General features: G+C 40.9%; 2 protein-coding genes across 2 annotated transcripts in view; both read right to left on the bottom strand.

The window, feature by feature from the left end:
- The window catches only part of LOC308287864 (transmembrane protein 198-like), a 35,832-nt gene extending 28,224 nt beyond the window's left edge, over positions 1 to 7,608 (bottom strand). Inside the window, exon 1 of the mRNA XM_080729179.1 lies at positions 7,185 to 7,608. The gene's annotated coding sequence lies outside the window, so the exon portion shown is untranslated. The remainder of the gene's footprint in view (positions 1 to 7,184) is intronic.
- A 6,063-nt stretch (positions 7,609 to 13,671) lies between these two features.
- timeless (timeless circadian clock) overlaps positions 13,672 to 26,978 on the bottom strand; it is a gene marked incomplete at its 5' end in the record, with an annotated part of 41,209 nt that continues 27,902 nt past the window's right edge. Inside the window, 12 exons of the mRNA XM_080728531.1 lie at positions 13,672 to 14,408; positions 15,760 to 15,861; positions 16,581 to 16,651; positions 16,792 to 16,834; positions 18,016 to 18,086; positions 18,195 to 18,240; positions 18,338 to 18,448; positions 18,701 to 18,771; positions 18,868 to 18,913; positions 19,586 to 19,696; positions 21,747 to 22,002; positions 26,352 to 26,470. Of these exons, the coding sequence (XP_080584657.1) occupies positions 14,272 to 14,408; positions 15,760 to 15,861; positions 16,581 to 16,651; positions 16,792 to 16,834; positions 18,016 to 18,086; positions 18,195 to 18,240; positions 18,338 to 18,448; positions 18,701 to 18,771; positions 18,868 to 18,913; positions 19,586 to 19,696; positions 21,747 to 22,002; positions 26,352 to 26,470 (1,184 nt within the window). The 3' untranslated portion in view covers positions 13,672 to 14,271. The remainder of the gene's footprint in view (positions 14,409 to 15,759; positions 15,862 to 16,580; positions 16,652 to 16,791; positions 16,835 to 18,015; positions 18,087 to 18,194; positions 18,241 to 18,337; positions 18,449 to 18,700; positions 18,772 to 18,867; positions 18,914 to 19,585; positions 19,697 to 21,746; positions 22,003 to 26,351; positions 26,471 to 26,978) is intronic.

The following is a 26,978-nucleotide window of genomic DNA, read 5'->3' as shown; positions in this document are numbered from 1 at the left end:
TCCAGTTTTAAATTGTCTGCTCATTTCTTTGAGTCATCACTTCCAATGTCACCTGTTTATCCTGTGTATCCTGTATCCCCCCCCCCCCCCCCCCCCGACCTGAACATGCATTTTCCGATGTTTACTGAAGAGCTGGAGAGACAGGGAGAGACTCCTGTTACCGAACTAACACTCAATGATTACCATTAGAATATAGAGCTACGTAACACTTTACACTTATTTGAACCAAAACTACATCACTTACCCAATACCTTTAAGCCCCCACCATAATGACAGACATGGTCTCAGTGTGTTACAGCTAATAATGCACAAGTAGCTATAGATCTGTTGTAGAGTTAGGGTGGGCGGGCAGGGCTACAGTCCTTTGTACTTCCAGGTCAGTCATTAACGGAGGCTCAGAGCTGTCATTTAACCCTCTCATTGTCTCCTGCCAGTCATAATGGAACCTCCTACAGGCTGAGAGCTTCTCACAGGCCCTCCCTGGCCTCGTGAACCTTCATTTGCGTTCAGATTTCCGGGAGAGGTTCACAAGGCTACCTTTTTCCTGACCAAAGACATCTTTTTCCCACCAGACAGACGCCCCCATGCACCGACTCCCTCCACAGAGAGACTATACAGCTTTTTCCAGAGCGCTGTGGTGTAGCTGCGGCGTCGCTCTGCGAAGCGGTGCTGCTCGACACCGCAGTTATGGTTGCTGCTCTGAGAAATGGGTCTATAAGCAGTACTTCATGCTGCTATAAGTAGGCTAGTTCTTTTTTTGTTATATATATAATTTTTATCCCACGATTTTGCAACCCATTTTCACCCAGTGCCAATTGCCTACGTAATCCTGGGCTCTGCTCTCCCTCTGCCGCGCCTGGGGAGACAATAGACTGACCTCATGCTTCCTTCAATGCATGAGTAGTCCAAGTTGTTTCTTTTCACCTGACAGTGGGGGATTTCCCCGGGATGGACGTAGCGCATGGAAGGAACACGTTATTCCAACCAGTTCCTTTCCCCTCCATCAAACGTCCCGGCTGGACCGGGGAGGCATTATTGAGACCAGGATTACTGCATGTTTTTGTGAGGGTATCAACCCTAGGAGACACGGGGAGAACATGGTAGGCTAGTTCTGTGGACGATGACTGGCTCTGAGTTGGGATACCAAATGGACCCTTTACAGGTCTGTAACCGAGACTCTGAGAGTGTACAAATGGAACTGGGTCTGTGTGGCCTAATAATGCACAAGAATCTGGGGGAAATGAAAAATGTTGTCCTACAGCCTTTTCACAGGCCCAAAATACCCCACAGATCCACCTTTTCCCAAACAAAGACATCTTCTTTCCCCACCATGCAATGCACTGACTCCCTCCTTGCACAGAGTGAGAGAGAGAATCTAAACGATAATAACCAGTACTTAACTCTGCTATAAGTAGTTCTGTGGATGATGGGTCGATTTGTTCAGTTTTAAAACTCTGCTGGTATCATTTATTTATTTATGCGTTTTGGCCATGGCTGCAGTGCAGTGCAGTGTAGACAATAAGTCTTCTCTTGCATCCAAATAAACTCCTCCATCCACCTCCCACCATATGCAGCCCACACAGGCTCTCCCACAATAAGGAGCTTTTATTTCTGAACCGGGTTCGAAACAAAGACTTTATAAATAAATGCAACCCTCCTCCAAGCACATGCAAAACATTACATTATTACACAATGCAGAAAGATAAACTAGTTTTAGTCTCCATGATGCCACGCCAGCTCGTCTCACTTGAAACCCTGGCGAAGCGCTCCAATATTGCGTGGCGAATGTTTGATGAAAATAGCAGATACAAGCTGTTTTATAGATATACTGTATAAGATATAAAGTCCAACAACTGTAGGCGCCCTTAGTAAAGGGCACTGTGGGACTACAGCCAACTACCGCACAATAGGGTTTACTGTAAGCGGCTAAATAACTTGATTTCAGATTTTCTTTGCTTTTCTTTTTTCAGTTCAGAAGAACCAGGACCTTTTAGCTTCACACCAACATGCCAACTATTACAGGAAGCCGTGTGGTACATTTTTTTATGACAAAATTACCCCCAAATTGCGGCGGTGTACAAGAGTTCACGATACAGTCACAATTCATCATGGTCTGTTGAGAAGAATCAGTCATTGTATGGCGTGAATGTGACACTAACTCCTTATCAGATTAAAACTGCGGCCGGCAGTGGACACAGACACACTGGACAGACACAGTGGACGTTCACACAGACACATTGCTCATGATGACGGTGGTGATGATGTTCATGTCCCTTCTTCTCATGACAAGATTTTTTAACAACGCACATGACTACTGAGAGTGGATTTTAACCATTAAGAACTGAAAAATATCAGTGGTTCTCAAACTTTTTCATGTCAAGGACGCCTAGAATTATACGTATTTGACCATGGACCCACATCAGAAAATACTGTATGTTGTTCCAGGGACCCGAGAAAGAAAGATTTGAGTTACAATTTACAAATGTTCACATTTTTCAAAAAATAGCAGATCTACAAGCTAGTGAGCTTGTATAACTGCTATTTTTTTTAAATAGTGGTTAAAGTGTTTAAAATCTAGAGTTCCATGAATGAGTTCCAGGTCTAAATGGGTTTTAAACCAGTCTCTCTCAAAGTGACCACCCAGGGGTACTTCTCACACCCACACTTTCTAATATGAACAATAAGGCCGTCGCAATGTTTAGCATCACAATAGCAAATGACATTGATCAAGTGATCATCCCCTACATACCCTTCAACACTTCAGAGTCAGACGCATGTCATCTGGGCAGAGATGCAGGACTTTGAAATGGGAAAATGTAACTCTGACAGTGTACAAATGAAAACAAATGACCCCGTATCCGGGTCCATTTGGTTCCATTTGCACAAAATGGAAAGTCACACCACAAAGTACATGTCATGACAATGTGAACAGTGTTAATTTCATCAACTAAAAACTACAAAGAATATTTTTATTCTACCACCTTTTTTCACTCCAGAAAATGAAATAAAAGTTGTTTTTTTTCCACCTCATAAAGTTCTGAACATGTACAAATGGAACCATTTGTGTATGTTCCATTTGCACATACTCATGGGGGCCTCTCATGTGCATAACATCTGGGGGGTCCTTGAGGTGGTTCCAGGGGGGGGAGGGTCCCCTCCCCACCTAAGCAAAATGACTGATATTTGGGTATACCAAATGTAACGGTTACAGTGTGTTCAAATAGAACCAAATGGGCCTGTACTATTTGCACACACACACACACACACACACACACACACACACACACACACACACACACACACACACACACACACACACACACACACACACACACACACACACACACACACACACACACACACACAGAGTTATGAGGGGGGGGGCTGGTCTGTGAGGCCTAATAATGCATAAGAATCTGTGGGGGTTCTTGAAATTAAAATGTTTTCAGAAGAACTGGAATAAACAGCAGGCAATACAACATTAATCCTCATCAGATCTGTGTGTATCTGGAAGGTTTCAGGAGGCCTGGGCAGCAGAGCATGTGGCCACGCACAAACAGACCTGGAATGCTAATCTTCTGAGCTTTTTATGACCGCCTCACGGTCTACAGTACATCATTAGTCTTGTTCAGCAATACAATAATGAAGATAAAAGTCTTTTTTACACTAATACAGTACTTAGCCATAGGATGTTAATTATTACATACATTTTCTCTTCACTTTTTCTTGAAGACAGACTGTTTTAATCTAAATATACTTTTACACTAGTATTGATGATCTCTTGTATAGTATTTATATGTCTTGATAAAATAAAATGAATACACAGAACCACCACAAACAAGCCCCCAGAGCATTTTGTGTTGTCCTTTTAACGTTATTGTATAACTGTACCTCTGTACCTTTCTGTTAAAACTTATTAATGTATTCAATCAATCAGACCAAACAGGATAGAGAGGTAGTCTCTCAAGTCTCACTAAAGTTAAGAATGTGATTCAGACAGATGCAATTATAGGTTCATTGATTACCCTGGTTATCTTTATAGTTTCAAATGCACAGAAGGTATAGGTTGGTTGTGCAACTGGTATCCTCACTTATTGCCTTTTCTAGGCAATAAATACTCTGCGTTCAATTGATGTGATTGTATTTACCTTATTTATTGACTGGACTTCAATACACACTTTCACACACAGTCACTCTGGATAAGAGTGTCTGCTAAATGCCTGAATTGTAAACAGTCAATTGTAAGCTAGATTATCAACTCCACAGAGTGTGTGTTACTCTGGTCTGTAACTCTATCAACTCCACAGAGTGTGTTACTCTGGTCTGTAACTCTATCAACTCCACAGAGAGTGTGTTACTCTGGTCTGTAACTCTATCAACTCCACAGAGAGTGTTACTCTGGTCTGTAACTCTATCAACTCCACAGAGAGTGTTACTCTGGTCTGTAACTCTATCAACTCCACAGAGAGTGTGTTACTCTGGTCTGTAACTCTATAGACTCCACAGAGTGTGTTACTCTGGTCTGTAACTCTATCAACTCCACAGAGTGTGTTACTCTGGTCTGTAACTCTATCAACTCCACAGAGTGTGTTACTCTGGTCTGTAAAAGCTGAGAACAGGAAGGAAGCTTTCATCTGTCAGCTCTTCAGACAGGAAGGGTATTTATTTGACCAATCCGAATGCACTGATTTATAAATCAGAACAACTGTTGAACACCGGACCCTTATACGTCTGGTCTGTGTGTTGGTTTTTACAAATATTGAACCCATGAAAAGTATTAAAAAGCTCTTCTGACTAAACCATTCCAAACCACTTCATTGGATCCTCAAACTGTCAGTAAAACCGCCTAACTCCAACTCTGTTCTTTTTTTTTTTTTTACTTGGTCATTCTAATCATTGATGGACAAAACAACTATATCCACATTAATGGTCAAAATCCTCCTAACTCCACCTTGTTAAAGTGATAATTATGGACAAAACCAAGTATCTGACAAAGTATAAAGTCACAATACCAACTTTGATAAAGTATTGTTTTTTTTCCATCTTTTTCCTGAAAAGTTAATATTTTGGACTAAGTTTGTTTCTGTCTGACAAACAGCACAGCTATGCTAAAGGTCGATAGAAAGTTAAACTTTACTTTTATTTGAACTACAAAAGAAAAAAATATGTTAACCACTGCCGGCCTCCAAGGGAGTTCAAAAGGGAGAGAGCTCAAGGGACAGTCAGTCAGGAGGTGGACTAGGAAACCTTTTGCTATTGTAAATGGGCCAGAAAAGCTAGATCTCAGTATATTATAAGTTGTCCTTCAGTATAGTGTTTATTTGCACCACACTGTCTCCTGGCTTACAACATAGTTTATCTGATTTGAAGGGTTTATAACAAGAAAATAAATAACACCCAATTAGCCTCTTGATGGTTGTTTAGTCTTGATCAGTGACAGTGAAGAAAACAGTGGTGTAACTTTTGGCAACAAGAATACTTTAAATAAATGACAGCTCGGTTTTCTGTTGAAAAAGTTGAGAAACAGCTTCCGCACTGTAGGCAAAACACTGGCTCCTCAGTAAACCCTCCATTTATGTCTATTTTCTTTTCTTTCCTCTTTCTTTCCCTAAAGCAGGGATGGGCTTCCTCTGAGAGCAGAAGCAAAACCATCTGGCACAGGGCTGGCTGACTGACTGACTGACTGGCTGGCTGACTGACTGGCTGGCTGACTGACTGACTCTGACTGGCTGACTGACTGGCTGGCTGGCTGGCTGGCTGGCTGGCTGGCTGACTGGTTGGTTGGTTGGCTGGCTGACTGACTGACTGACTGACTGACTGACTGACTGGCTGGTTTCTGGAGTGGATGAACAGGGTTGAGGACAGTGCACGTGGGGGTTTTACTGTAACTGTAACTACAGACTTGCTGCAACTTCTCTCATCATCACATTGCCTAGCAAACCAACACCATCCAGCCTAAACCCTGAAGTATTCAATCAAAAGAAGCAACTATGGGCAATATGAGCACTTTAAACCTATAATATATAGGCCTACAGTACAAAAATATCCGATCTACAAGCTTACAACGTGTCGCATCGCATCTTTATAACATATTTTCAGATGGGGGTCCGTGGACAAATACACAAACATAGGGGGTCCTTGACATGAAAATGTTTGAGAGCCACTGGTTTAAACAACAAAGCCCCAAATGAACAACTCACTTCAGAAACAAGCCCCAAAAAACAGCATCCCGAAACTACCAATATTTTAGGCTACAAGCAACCCCAAAGTCGCTTATGCTAAGCAAACATGCATGGCAACAATGCATACAAGGCTATATCAAACACAACCACACACACATGCTTTACATAAACAGAATGTTTTACTGACAGGTCATTTTTGGTAAACAAAACCATGTCTGACCATCTGACAGCAAATGCATGGTGCAACAATTATGACTTCAGGTCCTTGAGGGGGACCCCAGCAAAATGAACAGTTTCATTTCACTATTATGGTGAAGTACATTTACTCAAATAGGCCAGGCTACTGTATTTAAGTAGCCTACTGTAACTACAGGTACTTTTTACTTTGCTGGGGCATTTCCAATTTTCAATACTTTTACTTCTACTCCACTACATCTCAAGAGACAAGTATGGTATAGCCTAGGCCTACTTATACTCCACTAAAACTATTTAAAAACTTTATTTACCTAGGCTACAATGATTCAAATCATCATAGGTTTTGACTTTTCACTGTTATCTTTCCACTAGACAGTTGTAAGTCAATCTAATAGAACAACACTATAGTCTCTTAATGGGTCCCACAGATGGCACTACATCTTTTCAAAATGGGGGTCCTCAGCCCTCTTAACGGATCAATCTGGGGGTCCTTGTTGACAGGAAAGATGTATGAAAACTAACTGCTGCTATAGGCTAAAGTTATAGTTAATAGCGATCGATTGCGGTTACAATATGTCGATGGCAGTCTTTTCTCCAGTGTTTAACACAGATCAGCTATATTTCTCATCATAAACAGACTCCTGTTTAAAACTGGACAGCTAAACTTTTGTAACAGCCATTGGAACAACCCTAAAGTTAGTCTCACTCTGTGGCTGAAGGTTGCAAATCCACGCTGTACAAAGATATAACAGAACAGACAAAAAGCGTTGTAGAATAATAGAATAAACGTGAAAAAAAAACACTCACCGTGTTGAGAGCAGCAGACGTCAGAGAGTTGTTAAGCAGACAGATCTGCTGGATCCACGCCAGGGACAAACCGGTTCTCTTTGAGCAGATGAGCTTCACTTCAAACCGCAATCCTAAAGCTCATTGAAATCGCTGGAATAAAAACCCCGAACAAACAACAAATCTAATAAGAAAATCCAGCCTGTCTTTAAAAGGCTGTTTACTTTCCAGTCTGCTCTGGTCTCGTCCTCTCGGGTTGTTGTTGGATTAAAGCGTAACGGCTCGACCTTTTCTTGATTATTAATAATAACTGCCGTGTAGCGACCGTTACTACAACAACAATGTAACTACATAACGTTTGTCATAACGTTTAATGCCGTTACCTCTGAGATAAGTTCAGTTTAGAGTCCATATCTGTGCAGCCAGCAGAGGCTTGCTGCTTCATCCTGAAACATTATAGACCAGCCTACTAACATCTGTGACGCTTTAAAAGTTTTCTTTATGTGTGTTTGAATAAGAGCAGAGCAGAGCAGGACATCCCACCCTTACGCGTGTAGGCCTATATCTATTCTGCATCTAGCATGAGGCAATGACCCAAATCCAGTGTCTGTGTGTGAACACGTGTTCTGGCCTGGGGGTCCCTGGAACAAAACATTTTGAGATGGGGGTCCGCGGCCAAATATCGTTTTGGGCAATTTGGGGGTCCTTTACATGACAATTGTTTGAGACCCCACTCAGTGCCAATAAAGTTTTCTTAAAAAAGAAAAAAAAAGTGTGTTGCTATATCAGTGGTTCTCAAAACGTTAAAGGACCCCCAAAATGATAAGTAATTTGGCCGCGGACGGCGGACCCCCCCATCTCAAAATAATGTTGTTCTGGCGGGGACCCCCAGTCCCCAGAAGCAACATGTTCACTCTGAATTTGGGTCTTGCCTTAAGCTAGATGCAGAATAGATACACGCAGAAGAGCGACCCCCTTTCCTGCAGGACGTCCCACAAAACAACGGAAAACGAGCGCGTGCACACGCACAGCTGAACCGTTGGGAGTATGAAAGGAGACCTGAGCTGCACTGTTTTGTTGTTTTTGTCTTTCTCTAATTATAGGCTGTAAGTTTTCTTCTTTTCTTTCCAAAGGTTAGTAGGCTATAATAATAAGAACAGAATAGAGAAAGGGCAGGGCACGGTTATTTATAGCTTATTTATTTATTTACTTATCTTATCAACATATAGGCTATGAAAGGATAGTATTATTAATTTGTCTGGTTGCCAGAGCGGTTACAAATGCTCTGTTGTTGCCATGATGAGTGAATGTAACACGTGCATGGGTTTAGTGTGTGTGTGTGTGTGTGTGTGTGTGTGTGTGTGTGTGTGTGTGTGTGTGTGTGTGTGTGTGTGACACATTTAAAATCTATATTCTATCTATATACAATCTATATTTTTCTATTTGCTATAATACCTGAGATGAGGATTTGTCAGTGACTCATTTCTCCAGGATGTGGATACACTGCAGGATAAAATACACAAGTGATGTTTCTTCTCAGTCATGTCTGACTTTGTTGTATAAAGTCGCTGGCATCAAAAATGAAGGGACCTCTCTCTCTCTCCCTCAGAAAGTGCAATAATCCACTGATAACTGGCAATACTGTAGCCCAGGGCTCCTCAAAGTGGGTGCCTTTGGCACCATAAGGGTGCCATGATGCCAGTCCAGGGGTGCCTCCAAATAATTTGATAATATTTGGAATTCATCAATATCACTTCAGTTTAACCACTTTTATAAGTATATAGGTGTTTTGAGGAAGGAATACACTTTGTTTTTAGTGGAACTGCATGTATTTTTCTTTTTTTGTGAGTATGAGTACTGTATAGCAGTGGTTCTCAAATATCTTTGTCACTCTCAAGGCACCCGTCAATATAATTTTCATCCACAGCACCCCTGAATTACATTGTTGTTACTTTACAGCACCTTACATTTATGTAAAATATGTAAATATTCCCCCCTAAAATACAGTGTTCCAAGGAACATTTGAGAGAATATCTGTTTCCATTATACAGGACAGATCGAAAATAACTTTTATACTTAAACCCCAGCATTCCCATTCTGGGGGAAACATCCTCCAGAAATCGTTGCGACTGAAAAAGATGGCAAGAAGAACAGTACAACTCAGATCCATTTTACTAAGTATAAGTGGTTAAATAGAAGTGACGTTGATGAATTACATTATCAAAGTATTCTGAAGCACCCCTGGTGCACCGGACTCACTGTAAAAAATAAAAGTTGGGAAAACTCAAAATGTTAAGGCAACAAACTTCAGAAAACTTTTAAGTTAGACAAACATAAAACTTTAAATTTTGCTTAAATTGGTTTAGCTGGTTTATCTTAACATTTTCAGTTGCCTCTGCCTTTATAATTTTTGCTTAACTTAAAATTCTAAGTTGCCCTAAACTTAAGTTTTCTGAAGTTTGTTGCCTTATAATTTTAAATTTTCCCAACTTTTTATTTTTTACAGTGAGCCATAGACCCAATGCTGTTTTCCCCCATAAGGATAATCTCATTAACATACAAGGACTTAAAGTATTTAGTGTACAGTAGACCATTCTGCTCAGTAGCCTATTCATGCACACGTGTGCATTGATGTGTTTGTTCTCATAGAGGAAGAAGTCTGTTGGCTTAGATCAGGGGTCTTCAACAGGGGGTCCTCACAGTGACTACAGGGGGGCTGCCAAACTATTTTTAACCTTTTAATGAACCACTTGAACCCCAGCATCTCTATTCTGAGGAGAAATTTAGCCAAAAAAAGAGAGATTTGGCCGTAGAGGGGAAAAAAAAGAGCAGACCAAGTACACAGTACAAAGGCCAGATTTACTAAGTAATTATTGATGGTTTGGGTGGTTAAATGTCTGGAAATACACATTAACACAAATCCAACACAATATTACATTATTATATTATTGACAGTGCTTTCAAACAAGTATGAAGCTATGCATCTATGAAAAAGTTTAATCTACAACATCATTTATACAATATGTAGGGATGGTCCCCGTTTCATCTCTCTCTCAGCTAAGACTCCTGTTCTAGATGTATATTCATACCCAGCCCAGGTCTCAGGTCTCTACCTCATCAAGCACCAACATTTTTACTGCTGAGATTAGCTACTGCAGAGATCCTGGGGAAATACTGGGCTTTGAGCTTCATGCAATACCAATGCCAATCAGCGACCGTCCTTCTGTACCCGACCCACTTTTGAGAACCAAGTCTGCACTAGAAAAGTTGCGGACATCGGCTTTTTAACTCTGCAGTGAGTGTTCAAATGCAACTCTTGCACACTCAAGAGTTAGGAATGGATAAATGAACACTGGAGTATTTCTCTGGGGTCCCTTTTCCACCGGGGTTGAACCAGTTCCGTTCTTTTTTCCTGCCTAATTCTTAACCGGTTGAGAGTGTTTCCACTGAAAATGAATTGGTTCAGAACCCTAAAAGTTGGGCCAGAACTGGAACCAAAAAAAGAAGAAAAAAAAGAAAGAAAAGAAAAAGTACTTTCTTGCCTCGAACTTGGAACCAAAGTGGGCGTGTCAATATCCTACAGGTTGGAAGATGGAGATGCGATGCAAACAACGGCAAAAGCAAGTAACTGCCATTGACGACTGAATTCCCTCCTTTAAATGGACACTTTGAAAAGTCATATTCAGCACATTGCTGGCCAGGCCTGCAATCGAACCTGGGGTAACTGGGGACCCCTGACCCTGAAATGGTTCTGCTTTAAAACTGGTGGAAAACACGACCGGTTCTGTGAAAGCACCAAGGTTCCAAGAAAGTTCTTGGTGGAAGAGAGGCCTCAGAGAGTTTCTGTGAGCGAAGTAAAGCGATACGGAGCTTTCTGAACCTCCTCCCACACCCACACACCCAGACCCAGGGCAGCCCAACACGTGCTAGGATGTATATGTGGCTTCGAGGGATTAAAGCAAAAATAAAATCTCACAACTGAAAGTTTTTTTTGTGCCATGAACCAATGCCTAATGTGTGACACAGACTAACAGTTTCCTAAAGAATTAATGTAAAATGATGGTTTAGCAACATTGTTACTGCAGTTCTACATACATAATACCAACCAGGTGAAGAAATCACAGACTGAGGCTTTAACCTTTGTTTTTGGATGAAATATCAGACTATTAAGATTTGATGGAAGATATTTCTTCGGAACATATTTCTACTTTGACCACTTCAAGTTTTCAGATCTTGGGGTGCCCGCTGGCCTAGTGGTATGGTCGCATGTCACACTTTGTACAGCCAGTCGTGAGTTCAAATCCCACTCCTGACGACCTTCGCTGTGTCTCTCCTAGGGCATTCACGAATAGTGATTTTTAGTATTCGAATTATTCGACCTCAAAGTATTCGAATATTCGACAGGACGGGCCCAACTGTCACATATTAAGTAGCAAGAGGCAAACATTGTGAAAATAGCCGATCTACATGCTCACAACGCCTTGCAACGCGAGGCGTTGTGAGCATGTAGATCTGCTATTTTCACAATATTTATCTGTGGAACAGAGTCACATTAAATGTAATACCTACAATTCCAAGTGCTTGTCAGGGTGGGGGTCCCCAGTTCATATGTTTATTTTGCGGGTCACAGGCTAAAAAGGTTTGAGAACCCCTGGTATAGAACATGAACAAATTCATCCACCAGGGGCATTGACAACTCATTTTTATGACTTCCTATCTAGCCAAGCTTTATAAACTATATATTTTTTAAAGAGAAAACAATACAAAAATAAAAATAAGCGAATATTCGACTTCGGTGAACAACATCGAATAGCGACTTTGATATTCGAATAGTTGGTGAATGCCCTAGTCTCTCCCCATCTCTCTCTCCCTGTGTCCTGTCTATCTTCACTATCCCCTATAAATAAAGGCATAAAAAGGCCCCAAAAATATCCGCGCTCTATGCGTCCCATGGACTCATTGAGAGCTTGTGGATAAGCTATTTTCGCTTGACAACATGCTTCCACAGAAGACATCCTGGCTTCTACGGAATCCGAAAAGTGACTGAAATCGGTCTCAGTGGTGACTGAGCTTTCTGAACCTCCCAAAACCAGGGCAGCTGTACACGTGCTATAGCGTTAGCGCGCGCACACGCACACGCACACACACACACACACACACACACACACACAGTTTGTACACTCTCTGCTCAGGTCTGCCTCTGGCTCCATGGGAAAGGGGGGGGGGGGGAGACCAGATGTTGGTAACAGGAAGCGACTAACGTGCTCCAGATGTGGAGGATAACGGGGGACCTCCCCTCCCTCCCCATCATCACAGCTGGAAAACGTGAGTGACTTCAGACTTCAGACGCTGATTATACACAGCATCCTCTTACATGTTAGATTAGAGAGAGAATAGAGCTTGACTTGTAATAAGATTTCTGTGCTCAATGTAGAGCTTTATTATGCTGAAGGAAGTTATGCGTAATTACAAGTTGTGACAGTTTTCTGTGGGGGGGTAATTGGTAAAAATGGATCGCATAAATAAGGGGTCTTCAATGTTTTTTTCAGGCCTAGGACCCCTTAGCTGAGGGAGAGATCACCACACCACATATTGTATAAAATTGTGTTGCGTATTAAACCTCAGCATAAATTTCATACAGTTTCTTGTTTGACAGCACTGTCATCAGTGTTTTTGGTTTATTTTACACACTATCTTTCCATTGATATGTGGGATTCGTGTCAATGTATTTTCAGACACTTCTTAAACCCTCACTACTTAGTAAACTTCACCTTTGGCTCTGCTCTTTTCCCCCCTCTAAACTAAACCTCTTTGCCGAGAATTGCAGATCTACAAGATCTCTTGACACCTCACAGCGCGATGTTCCTCTCAGAACAGGGACGCTATGGACACAATATAGATTTGGCGGCCCCCCTGTAGTACTCTGAGGACCACCTAGGGGTCCCGGACCCCCTGTTCAAGACCCCTGATATATAGAAATAACTGTAGCTCCTCCAAAAAGCATTTTATAAATGCATAATTCACAGCATTAGAAAGCTGACCAACACAAGTCACAGATATAAGTGGTTGGTGTGCCCTCTAGTGATTCAAATTGGTACTGTGCCTGGTACATATTACTAGTAGTAGTACAGTATCATAGGAAGATAGGTTGATTGATTAATGATGAAACATCACATACTATGCTGTAATACTGTTTAGTTTACCGTTTGTTTGACTTTGTTGTATATTGCTTTTGTTTGTTCTTGACATGTTTGTTTCTTATGTCTGATAAAATAATAAAAAGACAACATAATGAAAGAAAATTGTAAATGCAGACTTAGAAAACCAACGGTTTCACAACACTGTCTTTATTATTATTATTACTATTAAAGCAATATGCATAAGTTTAAATCTGAAACAAAGACTTATTTTCTATGCGCAAATCCAATTTCTGCCATTTGTGGAAAAGGTAAGCCTTAACTTGGCCTGTATATTACATGAAGTCATTGAAGTGTAAAATCCCCACCTTATTGTCTTAACTTTTAGAAAACATTGTTTATAAGTCCACTGCATGTGTAACGGAATGTCCACACTGAACTGGTACTGAACATGTAAAGAGAACAATCACACCTTAGTCTGTAAGTTAAAAAAAACAACGTGATTAAACAAAATCGTCTGTCGGGTGGAAACCTCAAACGTCCAAAACTATTACTGTTCGGGGTTAAAATTCAAAAGCATCAAAAGTAGCAGATGTGGTGCGAAGCGACGCGCTTCGAGCTTGCAGATCTGCTACGTTTGAAGCTTTTGTGTGATGCTGTAGTATGATCAAATAGGGCGTTAATTTATCAAGAAAAAATATATATACTGTATACAAAAAGTTAGAATATGCAGATAAGATGTTTCTTTCCCCGACAGGCAACAGCAACGATGTAGGACATCCCTACAAACAGGATCTTTAGAACGGTTTCCTCTGGTTTCTCTAACAGAGGCGACGAGGAAATCAGTTTCCAACATCATGGTCTTCCCTGCTCTTTGGCGGTATATCTAACGCCTACTGTAACAAACCCAGGCAAAACGTGTGGAGAATCCTCACATCTCACTCATCAGAATGGCCCTCGACTAATTACTACTAATTGTCATCGTCGTCATCGATGAGGGCCATCTTCCTCCGGCGTTTGGGCGGGGCAGAGAGCGTCTCCGCGTCGGAGTCAGAATCCATTCCATCGTTGCTCAGGTCCATCACCAGGGCGGGAGAGGCGTCATCATCTGTAAGTCAGTCGAGCAAAAACCACACTCAAAAACACACCGGATAGCTTACCCCAGTTGAAGTCTAGTTAGGCTGTCTCCCCAACCTTTGTCTAATGTTTTCACTGACGAAAACAAAATAAAAACTAAATTAACAAAAAAACTAAGAATAAATGTATTGACAATTACTAGACAAATAGAAACTAGACTCAAATGTTAGGGAGTAGAACTAAGACAAGTCATTTTATGCTTGGCGGCGCGTGTCACACTCCAACAAATAGCTCAATATCGTCTATTTTTGGTTTCTCAGTCTACAAATCAGGCATTGCGACGCCATTATGGCCTGCCAAAATCCTATGAAATTGAGTTAAATAAAAGTAGACAAAAACAAACAAAAAATAGATTACTAAAATATGACTGTTACTAAATGGAATTTCATTTAAAAGGCTATGACTAAAACTAAAACTAAATCAACTATTTGGTGAACCACTTATACAATGGTTTGTTGTGGTAAAGTGCTGAAAAAATAAACCCTGACCTAGAAGCTCAGAACGCATCGCAATAAGACATGTAGATGGGCTATTTTCACTTTGTACTCCTTCCGTTTTTGTGTACATTTATGCAACCTTTCCATCTATGATATGCCAAATAAGGATACATTGTTTTAATAAATGATTGATATATCTTTTTATATAATCGAGTAAATCAGTAAATCAGACAAGCCTGATTTCTACCTAACAGCAGTAATTAATTGATACAAATAATCATTAACCCATTTAGGCCTAGGATTATTGAATGCTTTAACTGTTGAAAAATAGCAGATATACAAGCTCACGGCGCGGCACCGAGTGCCGCGCTGCGAGCTTGTAGATCTGCTATTTTTGAAAAGTCGCGAAAACGTGCGAAAATCATTTAATATATGTATTTTCAAAGCGAACGTCTCATGTAACTAAAACTTTGCTTCTGGGTGGGCCCTGGAACTAAATATTTTGAGATGCGCATCTTTGGCCAAATAAATATCATTTTGGGGGTCCTTCACATGAAAAGGTTTGAGATCCACTGACATAGTAGTCTCTCAAGAACAGACTAACTGAGCTCCAGTTAAGTGAAAAGGACCTTTTCTTTGACGATGGCTGGTCAGATTGCTGACATAGAAACATACGTTTTTTCAAGAAATCTTAGAAGGATTCAAAAGACACTTATAGAATAGGGTCAAAATTCTAATTTTCACGATTTTTCAAAAATAGCAGATCTACAAGCTCGCAGCGCGGCACCGTGAGCTTGTATATCTGCTATTTTTCAATAGTTAAAGCATAAAATAATGAAACAAAATGTGTACCCGTTCTAAATGGGTTAATTGATAATTACTTACCATGGTCATCCTCTTCATCCTCCAGCACCCTTTTCTTGCTTCTTTTATTTGAGATCTTCTCTGGTACAGTGTGTACTGGTGGTTCCTCAACAGGGTTGACAGCTGTGGTGTCAAAAGAAAATGTTACCATGACATCTAGAACTGTCACCGTTATGACATTTTGTCACGATTAATCGATCCAGATTTTAGAGTGTCATATAGCCTAGTGATTACCGCTGTGTCATCAACTTGTACATCTGCTAGCTTTGAAAATGTTTTGCCTAAAATTACATGCCCAAAATAGACTTGAAGATCGTCTATTTTTGGTTCAAGTCCCGCCAAAATACATTTGAGTCAACTAAACCTTATTGTAGATTTAGTTGGCTAAAATCGTATAATATTTAGTCAACTGAAACTAGACTAAAACAAAAATGACTGAAACTAAATGGAATTTAATGCAAAAGACTATGACTAAAACGAAATCAACGATTTTGATGAACCACTTACACAATGGTTTGTTGTGCGAAAGTAGCGAATAAAGCTGATAACGCGTTGCAATACGACACGTACGTAGATGGACTATTTTCACAATGGGCTAGATTTAGTTTCTTCTCCTTCCTTTTTTATGTACATTTATGCAGCTTTTCCATCTATGATATGCCCAAAATAAGGATACATTGTTTTTTTATAAATGATCAATATATTTTTTAAATATAATTGAGTAAATCAATTAGTTTGAAAAACTGCTGCACCCCTATTTCTAATCAATTAATTAAGATTAGTGTGACAGCATTAATTAAAAATAATAATAATAATAATAATAATAATAAGGAATTACTTACCATGGTTATCCTCTTCATCGTCCAACACTCTTTTCTTACTTCTTTTACGTGAGATCTTCTTCTTTGCAGATCTGCATTAAATAATGTAAATAAAAATAAAAATAAATAATTTACTGTTAAAACATGAAATAGAGGTAAAGTAGAGCTTTAGTAGTTGGTCATTGATAGAGATAATTCAAGTCATTGATAAAGATAATGATCCATGACTCACCCAGGTACAGTGTGTACTTGTGGTTCCTCAACAGGGTTGACATCTGTGGTGTCAAAAGAAAATGTTACCATGACATCTAGGACTGTCACCGCTATGACATTTTGTCACGATTAATCGATCCAGATTTTAGGGTGTCAAATAGCCCAGTGATTACTGCGGTGTCATCAACTTTGAAAATGTTTAGCAGGGTTCAATTGGTTAGCCAGTCAGTCACTCAGTTCCACTAAAACTATGACCAAAATGTTGGTCGACAACCTTTTTTTACTGACTGATGATGATGATGATTATGACTAAAACTATAATGACTAAATATATTGTCAATTTTGTCAACAAATAAAAACTAGACTCAAATGTTAGGGAGGGACTAGTGGAGAAGAGATCCACTTGAACTAAAAGACAAGTCATTCCATGTTTGGTTGTGTGTGGGTGTCACTCTCCGAGAAAATAAGCAGCTATTTTTGGTAGCCGGTCTACAAATCAGGCATTGCGACGCTAAAATACATTGACTAAATCACCTGTAGATTGAGTCGACTAAAATCTTATGATATTTAGTCAACTAAAACTAGACTAAAACAAAAATGTCAAATTGAAACTAAAGGGTATTTGGGTTTGTGACTAACTAGTTTGATTAACTGCTGCACCCCATTTCATATTATTTCTCCTCAGTAAGGTATACAAAATTATGTAGCAGCCCAGTCTGAGCTCTGCCTGACAGAATTAAATTATAATAATAATAATTAACTCTTTTACTGCTTCGGACGTTCCCGTTCGCCCCAATTTTGACGGCGGCGCATTGCCAAAACGGCTCGTTCTTTTTACCTCGTCTGATGACTGTAAGCTGATGGGGGGTCGCGCCGCCGTGTACAGTAAAAACATCTCCCGTAATGCTGCTCTCAAAAATTCACCGCACGTTAGCAATAATGGAGTCCCAAATCACTTCCTGGCTGTTTTCTGTGGATCTGTTCTAGAAAATGCATTTCTATGCTCTGAATGTATGGCAACCGGAGCGGCCCAATTCACATTAATTCTTGCATAAGGCTGCCCTCTGCCGCCAGTTTGGCCAAAGTACACATTTGACCGTCCATTGTAAAATGAATTAGTTTAGAAAGAACCAATAGATAATTTTCTATAACATCGCAAAGGTAAGCTGCGTTTTGCTGGCACCAGCCCCAATAAATAAATAATAACATCTGGCAGTAGGACAGTTAATTAATAATTAAGTACCATGGTCATCCTCTTCATCGTCCAGCACTCTTTTCTTGCTTCTTTTATTTGAGATCTTCTTCTTTGCAGATCTGCAATAAATAAATAATAAAAAAAATTAAATGTAACATTTACTGTTAAAATGTAAAGTAGGAATATAAAAGATCTTTAGTAATTAAAAGTCATTAATACAGACTCACCCAGTGTGTACTTGTGGTTCGTCAACAGGGTTGACATCTGTGGTGTCTGTGTTAAAAAGAAAATATTACCATGACAACTAGAGGAAGGTTCCCAAGTCTGTTTGCCCTGCAGGGGCAATTAATGAATACAATTCTTTACGTACCATGGTCATCCTCTTCATCGTCCAGCACTCTTTTCTTGCTTCTTTTATTTGAGATCTTCTTCTTTGCAGTGTGTACTTGTGGTTCATCAACAGGGTTGACATCTGTGGTGTCTGTGTTAAAAAGAAAATATTACCATGACAACTAGAGGAAGCGTTCCCAAACCTTTCCGTGAAATAATCATATATTTGAAGTGTGGTTGCCGTGACGCGAATGTAATTAATGGTCATATATGGAGATCTGTGTCAGTCCTTGTCCCTTTTATGCCCATATATGGAGATCCCTGATGTCATCTATATTAAGCCCATATCTTGGAAAGTCCATATATGGACCTCATGTGGTCTATGATGTCAGAAATTACGTACCATGGTCATCCTCTTCATCGTCCAGCACTCTTTTCTTGCTTCTTTTATTTGAGATCTTCTTCTTTGCAGATCTGCAATAAAAATGCAGTAAAAATAATTTACTGTTCAAAAGTAAAGTATGAATATAAAAGAGCTTTCGTAATTAAAAGTCATTGATACAGACTCACCCAGTGTGTACTTGTGGTTCGTCAACAGGGTTGACATCTGTGGCGTCTGTGTTAAAAAGAAAATATTACCATGACAACAAGAGGAAGCGTTCCCAAACCTTTCAGTGAAATAATCATATATTTGAAGTGGGGACCCTGACAAGCACTTGGACTTGTAGGCATTACATTTAGTTAGACTCGGTTCCACAGATAAATATTGTAACTAGAAAGATGCAATTGGAAATTGCAAGTGTGTTTGCCGTGAACTTGAATTTAGCAAATTAATTTTCCCCATTCAAGTCAATGGGGAAAATGTATTCACTAATGAATTAATGTTCATAAATGGAGATCTCTGTGTCAGTCCTTGTCTCTTTTATGCCCATATGTGGAGTTCCCCGATGTCATCAATATTTAAGCCCATATCTTGGAAAGTCTATATATGGACATACAGTCTCATGTGGTATATGATGTCAGCCATCTCCATATTAGGGAAAAGTTAAATTTGTAATTAAAGTCAATGGAGAAAATTAATTCACAAATACATTTATATAAATTATATATGATGTATCTCTTAGCAAAATAGCACGCATGCGTGTCCCGATGAAGACGCAAGACCCAAGAGCGTGCCACCAAAACTGTGGGAGGAGTTGTGCGGCAAAAAAAAGTTTACTTGGGAGACGATGGAAGACGGAATAAAGTCAGACAAGTACTATAGTCATTAATACAATTCTTTACATACCATGGTCATCCTCTTCATCGTCCAGCACTCTTTTCTTGGTTCTTTTATTTGAGATCTTCTTCTTTGCAGTGTGTACTTGTGGTTCGTCGACAGGGTTGACATCTGTGGCGTCTGTGTTAAAAAGAAAATATTGAGGCAATCATGAAAAGATATTTCATGAACAAACAAGAATCGACACACAGTCAATTTAAAATCTGGTGTATTGGTGTGTTGAAGTTAGTGTTGGTGTTCTTTCTCATGTATATTTCATAATATTCTAACTTACTGTAGGCTATATGTCTAGGGTTGGCCAAATGGAGATTTTTTCTTAACCGATAACCGTCAGGCCTTATCAGTTAATTAACCGTTAACCGTTAAGGAAATGTGTTCAAAAATGCGCTATTTTAGCGATTTAAAAAAGGAAAATAGGCCTACACACGTTTTTCCCCATAATAAAGTGCTATATTTACACATTAAAAACCATAACACTGGGAGAAACAAGAATACAAATGTTTTCTAAAAGAAATGTGTTTTTGCAAAGAAACGTATTGAAATTATAAGTCTGTAATGTGATGCGCTGGTCGCCAGGCACGTGCGCACATACAGCAAAAGGGGCTTGAGCCCTTAACTTTTATCCGTATGAAAAGGCCCTTTTAGAAATGTCAGCCCATGCCTCTCTAAAATTCTGTGCACTCCCTGGACCCTGGCTGTTGCCTAACAAAACCAGCATGAGACACATGTAGCCGCATGTAGCAATAACTTCCAATCGTATGACTTTTGGAATCGTTGAATCGGCTAAACGTGATGTCCATTTCATTCATTTACTTCTCTCACGCCCGTGTTTTGTGTGTGCTGATGCAGCGATCATTGAATTTGCGACTCTGAGCTTTGTTATTTTCGCATAGCCTACTATGTAACCAAGAAGACTTTAGCGTTCCTCACGTCATCAATGTAACATTAGAAAGTTGTGTTTTAAGCTCTTCTTAACTCATCTGCTGCCATTTAACAATACCTTCGTACTCTCATATGCCAAACTGTCTCCATAGACTTCCATGTAATTCATAGTGCACGGATCATGCACACCCATGCCTAGATAATGCACCACGTGTGTCCACATTGCTCACAGCTTTCAAACAAAAAAATCCGAATGGAAATCCGTTCAGGCATTCATGAGATAGCAGCCATTATGTTTTCCTAAAATGTAAACAAAGATGGCTGCCATGTTTGAAAGATGGGGTTGCTATGGGGGTTAAACATGCAATTTCGCGATCGCTATCATGCCTACTAAATGTTTTGGGGTCAAAACAAAAAAATATATATATATTTTTTTTTTCCAAAAATTCTCGGGTTCCTCGGGCGTGGCAGGGTGGCGTGGCAGGGTGGTACATCGCGAAATTCTCGGGTTCCTCGTTTTTGGCAGCATATGAGTTAAACAGGATTCAATGTGACGACGCGGGTCTGTTTTGTAAAATCCAATCGACGAGGGAGCATGTTTCCTGATGAACAAGTCAGCGTGTACAGCCAAATCAAGCACGCAGCGGCAGACTCGCAGTTGTATGAATGCATGTATGTTACACAGACATTGGTGTCCAGAAATGTGTGACCACAGGGCCTGGCCTGTGAAGGAATGGTGCTCCCTGCTGGACAAAATATTTCATTACCAGTCCAGGATTCCATAGTCTGGAGGAGAGGTAAAGTCCCCTGCTATTGGCCCTAATGCAGTAATGTCCACCCATCGTCTGGAGGGCCGCTCCCAATCATGAAACTAGCTCGGTTACCATGTGACATGGACAACCAATCGGCAAATAGGTCGCCTGAAAGTCTCCTGAAAGTCTCGCCAGAAAATCATCTCTTTAAAGATCTGGTTTACACCAGATAAAAATCCCGCACTCTGCTCTTGCTCAGCTGCTCATCTTTATTTCACTTGACAGACAGTTTCGGTCCCACTGGACCTTCTTCAAGAGTGTCTTAGATTGCCTCAGTATTCACTATCCAACGCACCTGCACCTATCCAGTGGATGTGCGAATATTTCCCTTACAAAAAGAAAATATTACCATGACAACTAGAGGAAGGTTCCCAAACATGTGTGTGTGTGTGTGTGTGTGTGTGTGTGTGTGTGTGTGTGTGTGTGTGTGTGTGTGTGTGTGCGTGCGTGCGTGTGCATGTGTGCTCACTGCTCACCTGTGTTGTGTTTCCTCTTACGTGCCAGCAGCAGAGCTCTGAGGGCCTGAGTCCTCTGCTCGTGTGAGTCCACCTGCTCTCCATGGGGCTCTGGGGGGACGGAGGGGCTGCTAGGGGACCCCTCCTCTCCAGGGACCCCCTCCTCCTCCCCAGGCTCCTCCCCCTGGGGGACCCCCTCCTCTGCAGGGCTGAGGGATGCCGCCGCCCCCCTGAGCTGGGATGGACTCATCTTGGCTGAGATCCTCCAGAAAGATTCCTTTTTAGAAGGACAGGATAAACAAACATTAGTATGTAATGTACTTTCTGGAACAGTAATGTAAAGAATAAACAGCATTGGTATGCAATGTATTTTCATTAAATATACATGAAAAGGTAGAAGTAATATAGCGCATTAAAAAAACATGTAAACCCTAAACTCTGTTGTGCTACAAATTACAAAAGCTTGTAAATCCACTATTTTCTCCAAATGTTCCAACTTGTCAACGGTCGATTGACAAGGACTACCTTCCTAACGTAGGACGACGGTAGCCTTTTTTTTTTCTTTACTGGAACTATATCTGCACTTTGACCTCCAAGGCCTTCCAGGGAGGGTGTTCTTTTGTGCGTCTTGCCGCATCACCCTTTCTTGTTTATTTTTATTTTCTTTTGCTAGTTGTTTTTATTGCTCTGACCTTTGGACACTGCACTATTAGGTTGTGTTAGTAGTTTTTTTGTTGAATTTCTGCTTGTGTTTGACATGATGTAGAGATACTTGTTGCACTAACTAGCATTGATAGCCGGGCAGATAACAGAAATAATCGTTCACTTGCGGATACAAGCACCAAAATTGGCACACATACTCCTTAGGAATTGCTCTTTTCATAAAACCATCTGGCCAAATCAAATTCCAAGATGGCGGCCATTTTTCAAGATGGCCGCCATTGAATATACAGTAATCTTGCATTCCGCAATAAAATACCATAGACCTGTCCTATTTGAATGATCTTGGTGTCAAATCATACATTTTTCACTATGTAGAATCCAAATTTGGACCCATGGACTTACTCACTGGCTTCCTTGTACCATATATCAGTCCCGGAATCCTAATATTCTGCTAAATTAGAGGTTTGTTATGTCTGACTCGGGTAAAATGGGTGGTAGTGTATATCTTAGTATTGTTAGAGGTTTATAGTGTGTATGTGTGTGTGTGTGTGTGTGTGTGTGTGTGTGTGTGTGTGGGGGGGGGGGGGGGGGGGGTAATGTAGTAACTCAACAGAGCGGATTTCAATGCACAGCGGCTGACGCGGCTAAAATGCATGGTAGATATAATAGCGCCGTGGGATCACTCTTTGTCTAGTCTCTATTCTTCGACCTTCTCGACTTGGGTAACCCTGCCAGGAGTACAGGTGTACAAGACTCCTGCCGACATAGCTCTGGGGGTCATGGAGACACGCAAACTGCCTCACCACGATAAGGTGATGATCCCGTCGAGGCAGGAGGTAATTTTTTTTTTGTCTTTTCTTTTTTTTTTTTTTATCTAGGGCCTAGGCAGTATAGTACAATAGTATAGTAGGCCTAGACTACAACGCTTCTAAACCTCGCACCTGCAGCTGCACAGTGCCGTGCAGGTCAGACCAAAGCGAAAGCATTTGCATCGACTGCAGCATTCCAACTTGCATCCACACTTGGTCAGCTGCTGGCAACTCTCTGCAATGGGTGGGAGCTCAGTCCAATCAATCTGCCACAGATCTCCTTTCTTGGTCCAGCCCCAGTTGTCAGGAGTCTGCATTTCTGGTTGACATACTGTTGATTGACTCCAGATGCAGGCCGCTTGATAGGAAGCGCGCTTCACATGTTGCTTCAGTGCTGCTTGTGTTGGAGGAATGGCTTCGTATGGCCTCTGCTTCCGAGCAAACAAGTCCAACCTTGCATCATTGACACCTTCAGCTGTGCTGGATCGGTCGTACATCATGACCACAAACTTCTCCAAGGTTTTCAGGTCTTCATCATCCAATACAGGTGGGTAATGGCTGAGTTTGCTGAAGACACCGGAAGCCTCATCACAAACATTCCAGGTTTGCCACGCAGACTTCTTCCCCTTTCCGCGGAATGCTGAAACAACATCGCAGCCAGTGAAGGCATGGAAGAAGAGCATCCCTTTGCTCTTTTCTGCAAGGGTGCAACACAGGTCATGAACAGAATCCACTTTAAGTTCTGTCTTTGGCCAAAGGCAACCCACTGCCCAGCCCTGAGGCTCATAGGGCAGGAGTCTATGTCCTGTTTCTGTGAGGCTGCTTGATGTACATTAAGTACCCCTAGTGGACATGATAAGATGTATGACAAGGTCCATATATGGAGTTCCCTGATGTCTTCAATATTAAGCCCATATCTAACAGGACTTCATATGGGAATGCCCATATATGGAGGCCACATTGGCCACATACCACACTAACAGAATCCATATATGGCCAAGACAGATGGCCAAGACAGCCCATATCTGTGTGACTGGTTCTACAGACAGGGATCTCCATGTATGGGCATAAAAGGGTATGTTGTCAGTTGTCATGGACATCATAGTACTTTCACATAACAAATAACTGAGTAAGCATGTTTGGGCTCTCACAGCATATCTCCATATACAGTACATGGATCTCCATATATGGGTACCAGGGGGTCTCCATATATGGGTAACAGGTCCGATACATCACTGGCCAGATGGCAAAGAATTGGCACCCTGAGGCATCTAACTAGTAAATAATACTGAGAATACTAATAAACCATCAAGTACACTACATAAACCCAGGATACATAAAACTATCAGTTTCTAATATTATTCTTGCAAGAATAGGGCTGAAACAGCCGTTTGGATGGCCCCCTGTAGTAACGCTGAGGACACCTGGGGGTCCCGGACCCTGTGGAAGACCCCTGGTATTAGCTACAGAGCCCAGGTACAGGTACAAAAGCTTTTATGCTTCAATTATGATCTAATTTGACACTGTTCTGGAGCAGGAGCAGAGCAAGGACTGTACTGAGATAGGCTCAGGGGTCATTCCGGGGGTCCCAGGTGAGGAGAGACCCCCACCAAAACTCATAAAGGTTATTCTGGCTGCTTCAAAAGTGCAATATATGAACTTAGAATGTTTTAAAACCTTCAAAACAACTCTAATATTATGAAAATTGGACATTAACTGGCTGGCATACTGTTCTGCGATAGATGACCCCCCAGAAAGGGGGCTGGGGTCAGGAAAATCTGACACCCATCATTTTCTGACAGTTTGGTCCCTATAAAAGCCAAAGCAGTAAAAAAATACATTTTAGCAAAGAAATCCTTAGAAGTACACTTATCACACTAGGTAGTAACTCAGAGGACCCCCAGGGGTCCCGAAGCCCCTGTGGAAGACCCCTGGTATTTGTTACTACTTTTTTTTTTTTTTTCAGAAAAAAAGTTTATGCTTCAATTATGATCTAATATGACATTGTTCTGGAGCAGGAGCAGAGCGAGTACTGAGAAAGGCTCAGGGGTCCATCTGGGGGGTCCCAGGTGAGGAAAGACCCCAACCAAAAGTCAGAAAGCTTATTCTGGCTGCTTCAAAAGTGTAATAAATGAACTCAGAATGTTTTAAAACCTATAAAACAACCCTAATAATAAGAAAATTGGACATTAACTGGCTGGCGTACTGTTCTGGCAGGTCCCAAACTAGATGACCCCCAGAAAGGGGGTGGGGGTCCGGAAAAGTTGACACCCATCATTTTCTCATAGTTTGGACTCTATAGAACCAGGATCTGCAAAAAGATCAATTTTAGCACAAAAATCCTACGGGAGCAGTTTTTTGGACGCATCGCACCACACTATTAGCAGAATATTAAGATTCCGGGACTGATATATGGTACAAGGAAGCCATTGAGTAAGTCCATGGGTCCAAATTTGGATTCTACATAGTGATAAATGTATGATTTGACACCAAAATTATTCAAATAGGACAAGTCTATGGGATTTTATTGCGGAATGCAAGATTACTGTATATTCATTGGCGGCCATCATGAAAATTGGCCGCCATCTTGATTTTTTTTTTGGCCAGATGGTTTTCTGAAAAGAGCAATGCCTAAGGAGTATTTGTGCCAATTTTGGTGCTTGTATCCGCAAGTGAACGATTCACCTGTAATATGCACTTTATCTGCCTCGCTATGACTGTTATGGTCACTTTGATTTGGGCACTGTATTATATTGATAGTCGTGCTTTAAGACACTTAAATATATATATATATATATATATATATATTATTCGTTCCCTTTCCTGTTGTACCTTGCTCTTACTTTACTTTCTGTACTCTGTTCTTGTTTTTTCTTTTTATCTTTTTCATACTTCTCTGTAACTTTGTAAATAACCTTATACTGCTGTGCTGCCTCTGGGCAACTCATTTCCCCCCTTGGGATAATAAAGGTATATATCTATCTATCTATCTATCTATCTATCTATCTTCACCTATTATTACGTGCCCAGAAATAGGTACAGTTTGCCAGGGGTCCATGTGGTTAAAAACCACAAAATGAATAAATGACTTCCCGTAAGAGTGGAGTTATTCTTCCTAAACTCACCTGTTCGTTAGCTGGTGGTCTAAACTCACCTGTTCGTTAGCTGGTGGTCGAACGCCCAGCTTCTTCAGGAGCTTCTGGAAGGCTTTGTTCTCCATGGCGTTCTCGTTGTCCTCAGTGAAGGGAACCAGAGCCACGGGCTGAGAGATACCTGGGAAAACAAATGAGTGAAATTAACGAATTAACTTCTGCCCTCTCAATGTATGACGTATACATTATTGTTGCTGTGATGTTTGGACAAAATGTGTAGGAGTAATATAAACAATCTGATGGTGATATAAAAGGCTGATGTGAAAAATGCAGGGCAGAGGTTTTTCCTTGCTTCCGGTCATACAGTCTGGAGAACGGAAGCTCTGATCATGAGTAAGCGATAAAGCGGATGTGAAGCCTTCTCCCCACTTCCGTTTAGTCTTCACAGTCGCGCAAATATATTGTTGTTGTCGGGTGGAAACCTCGTATCTCCAAGTTTCAAATGTGTATGTTCTTTCGCAAGTAAAGCCCTGCTTCATCATACAAGGCCGTTGCACAAAAGTAGTGAAAACAGCAGATCTACAAGCACACAACGCCTCGCAGTGCGAGGCGTTGTATGCTTGTAGATCGGCTGTTTTCACTAGTTTAAATCATTTATAAAACGATAAATGCAAAACGAACGGTTTTGG

This window comes from Nannobrachium achirus (genome assembly GCF_963921795.1).
Source record: "Nannobrachium achirus genome assembly, chromosome: 6".
In the NCBI taxonomy this organism is placed as follows: Eukaryota; Metazoa; Chordata; class Actinopteri; order Myctophiformes; family Myctophidae; genus Nannobrachium; species Nannobrachium achirus.
Note: the sequence above shows the minus strand (reverse complement) of the source record. Positions and strands in the feature narration are given on the sequence as shown.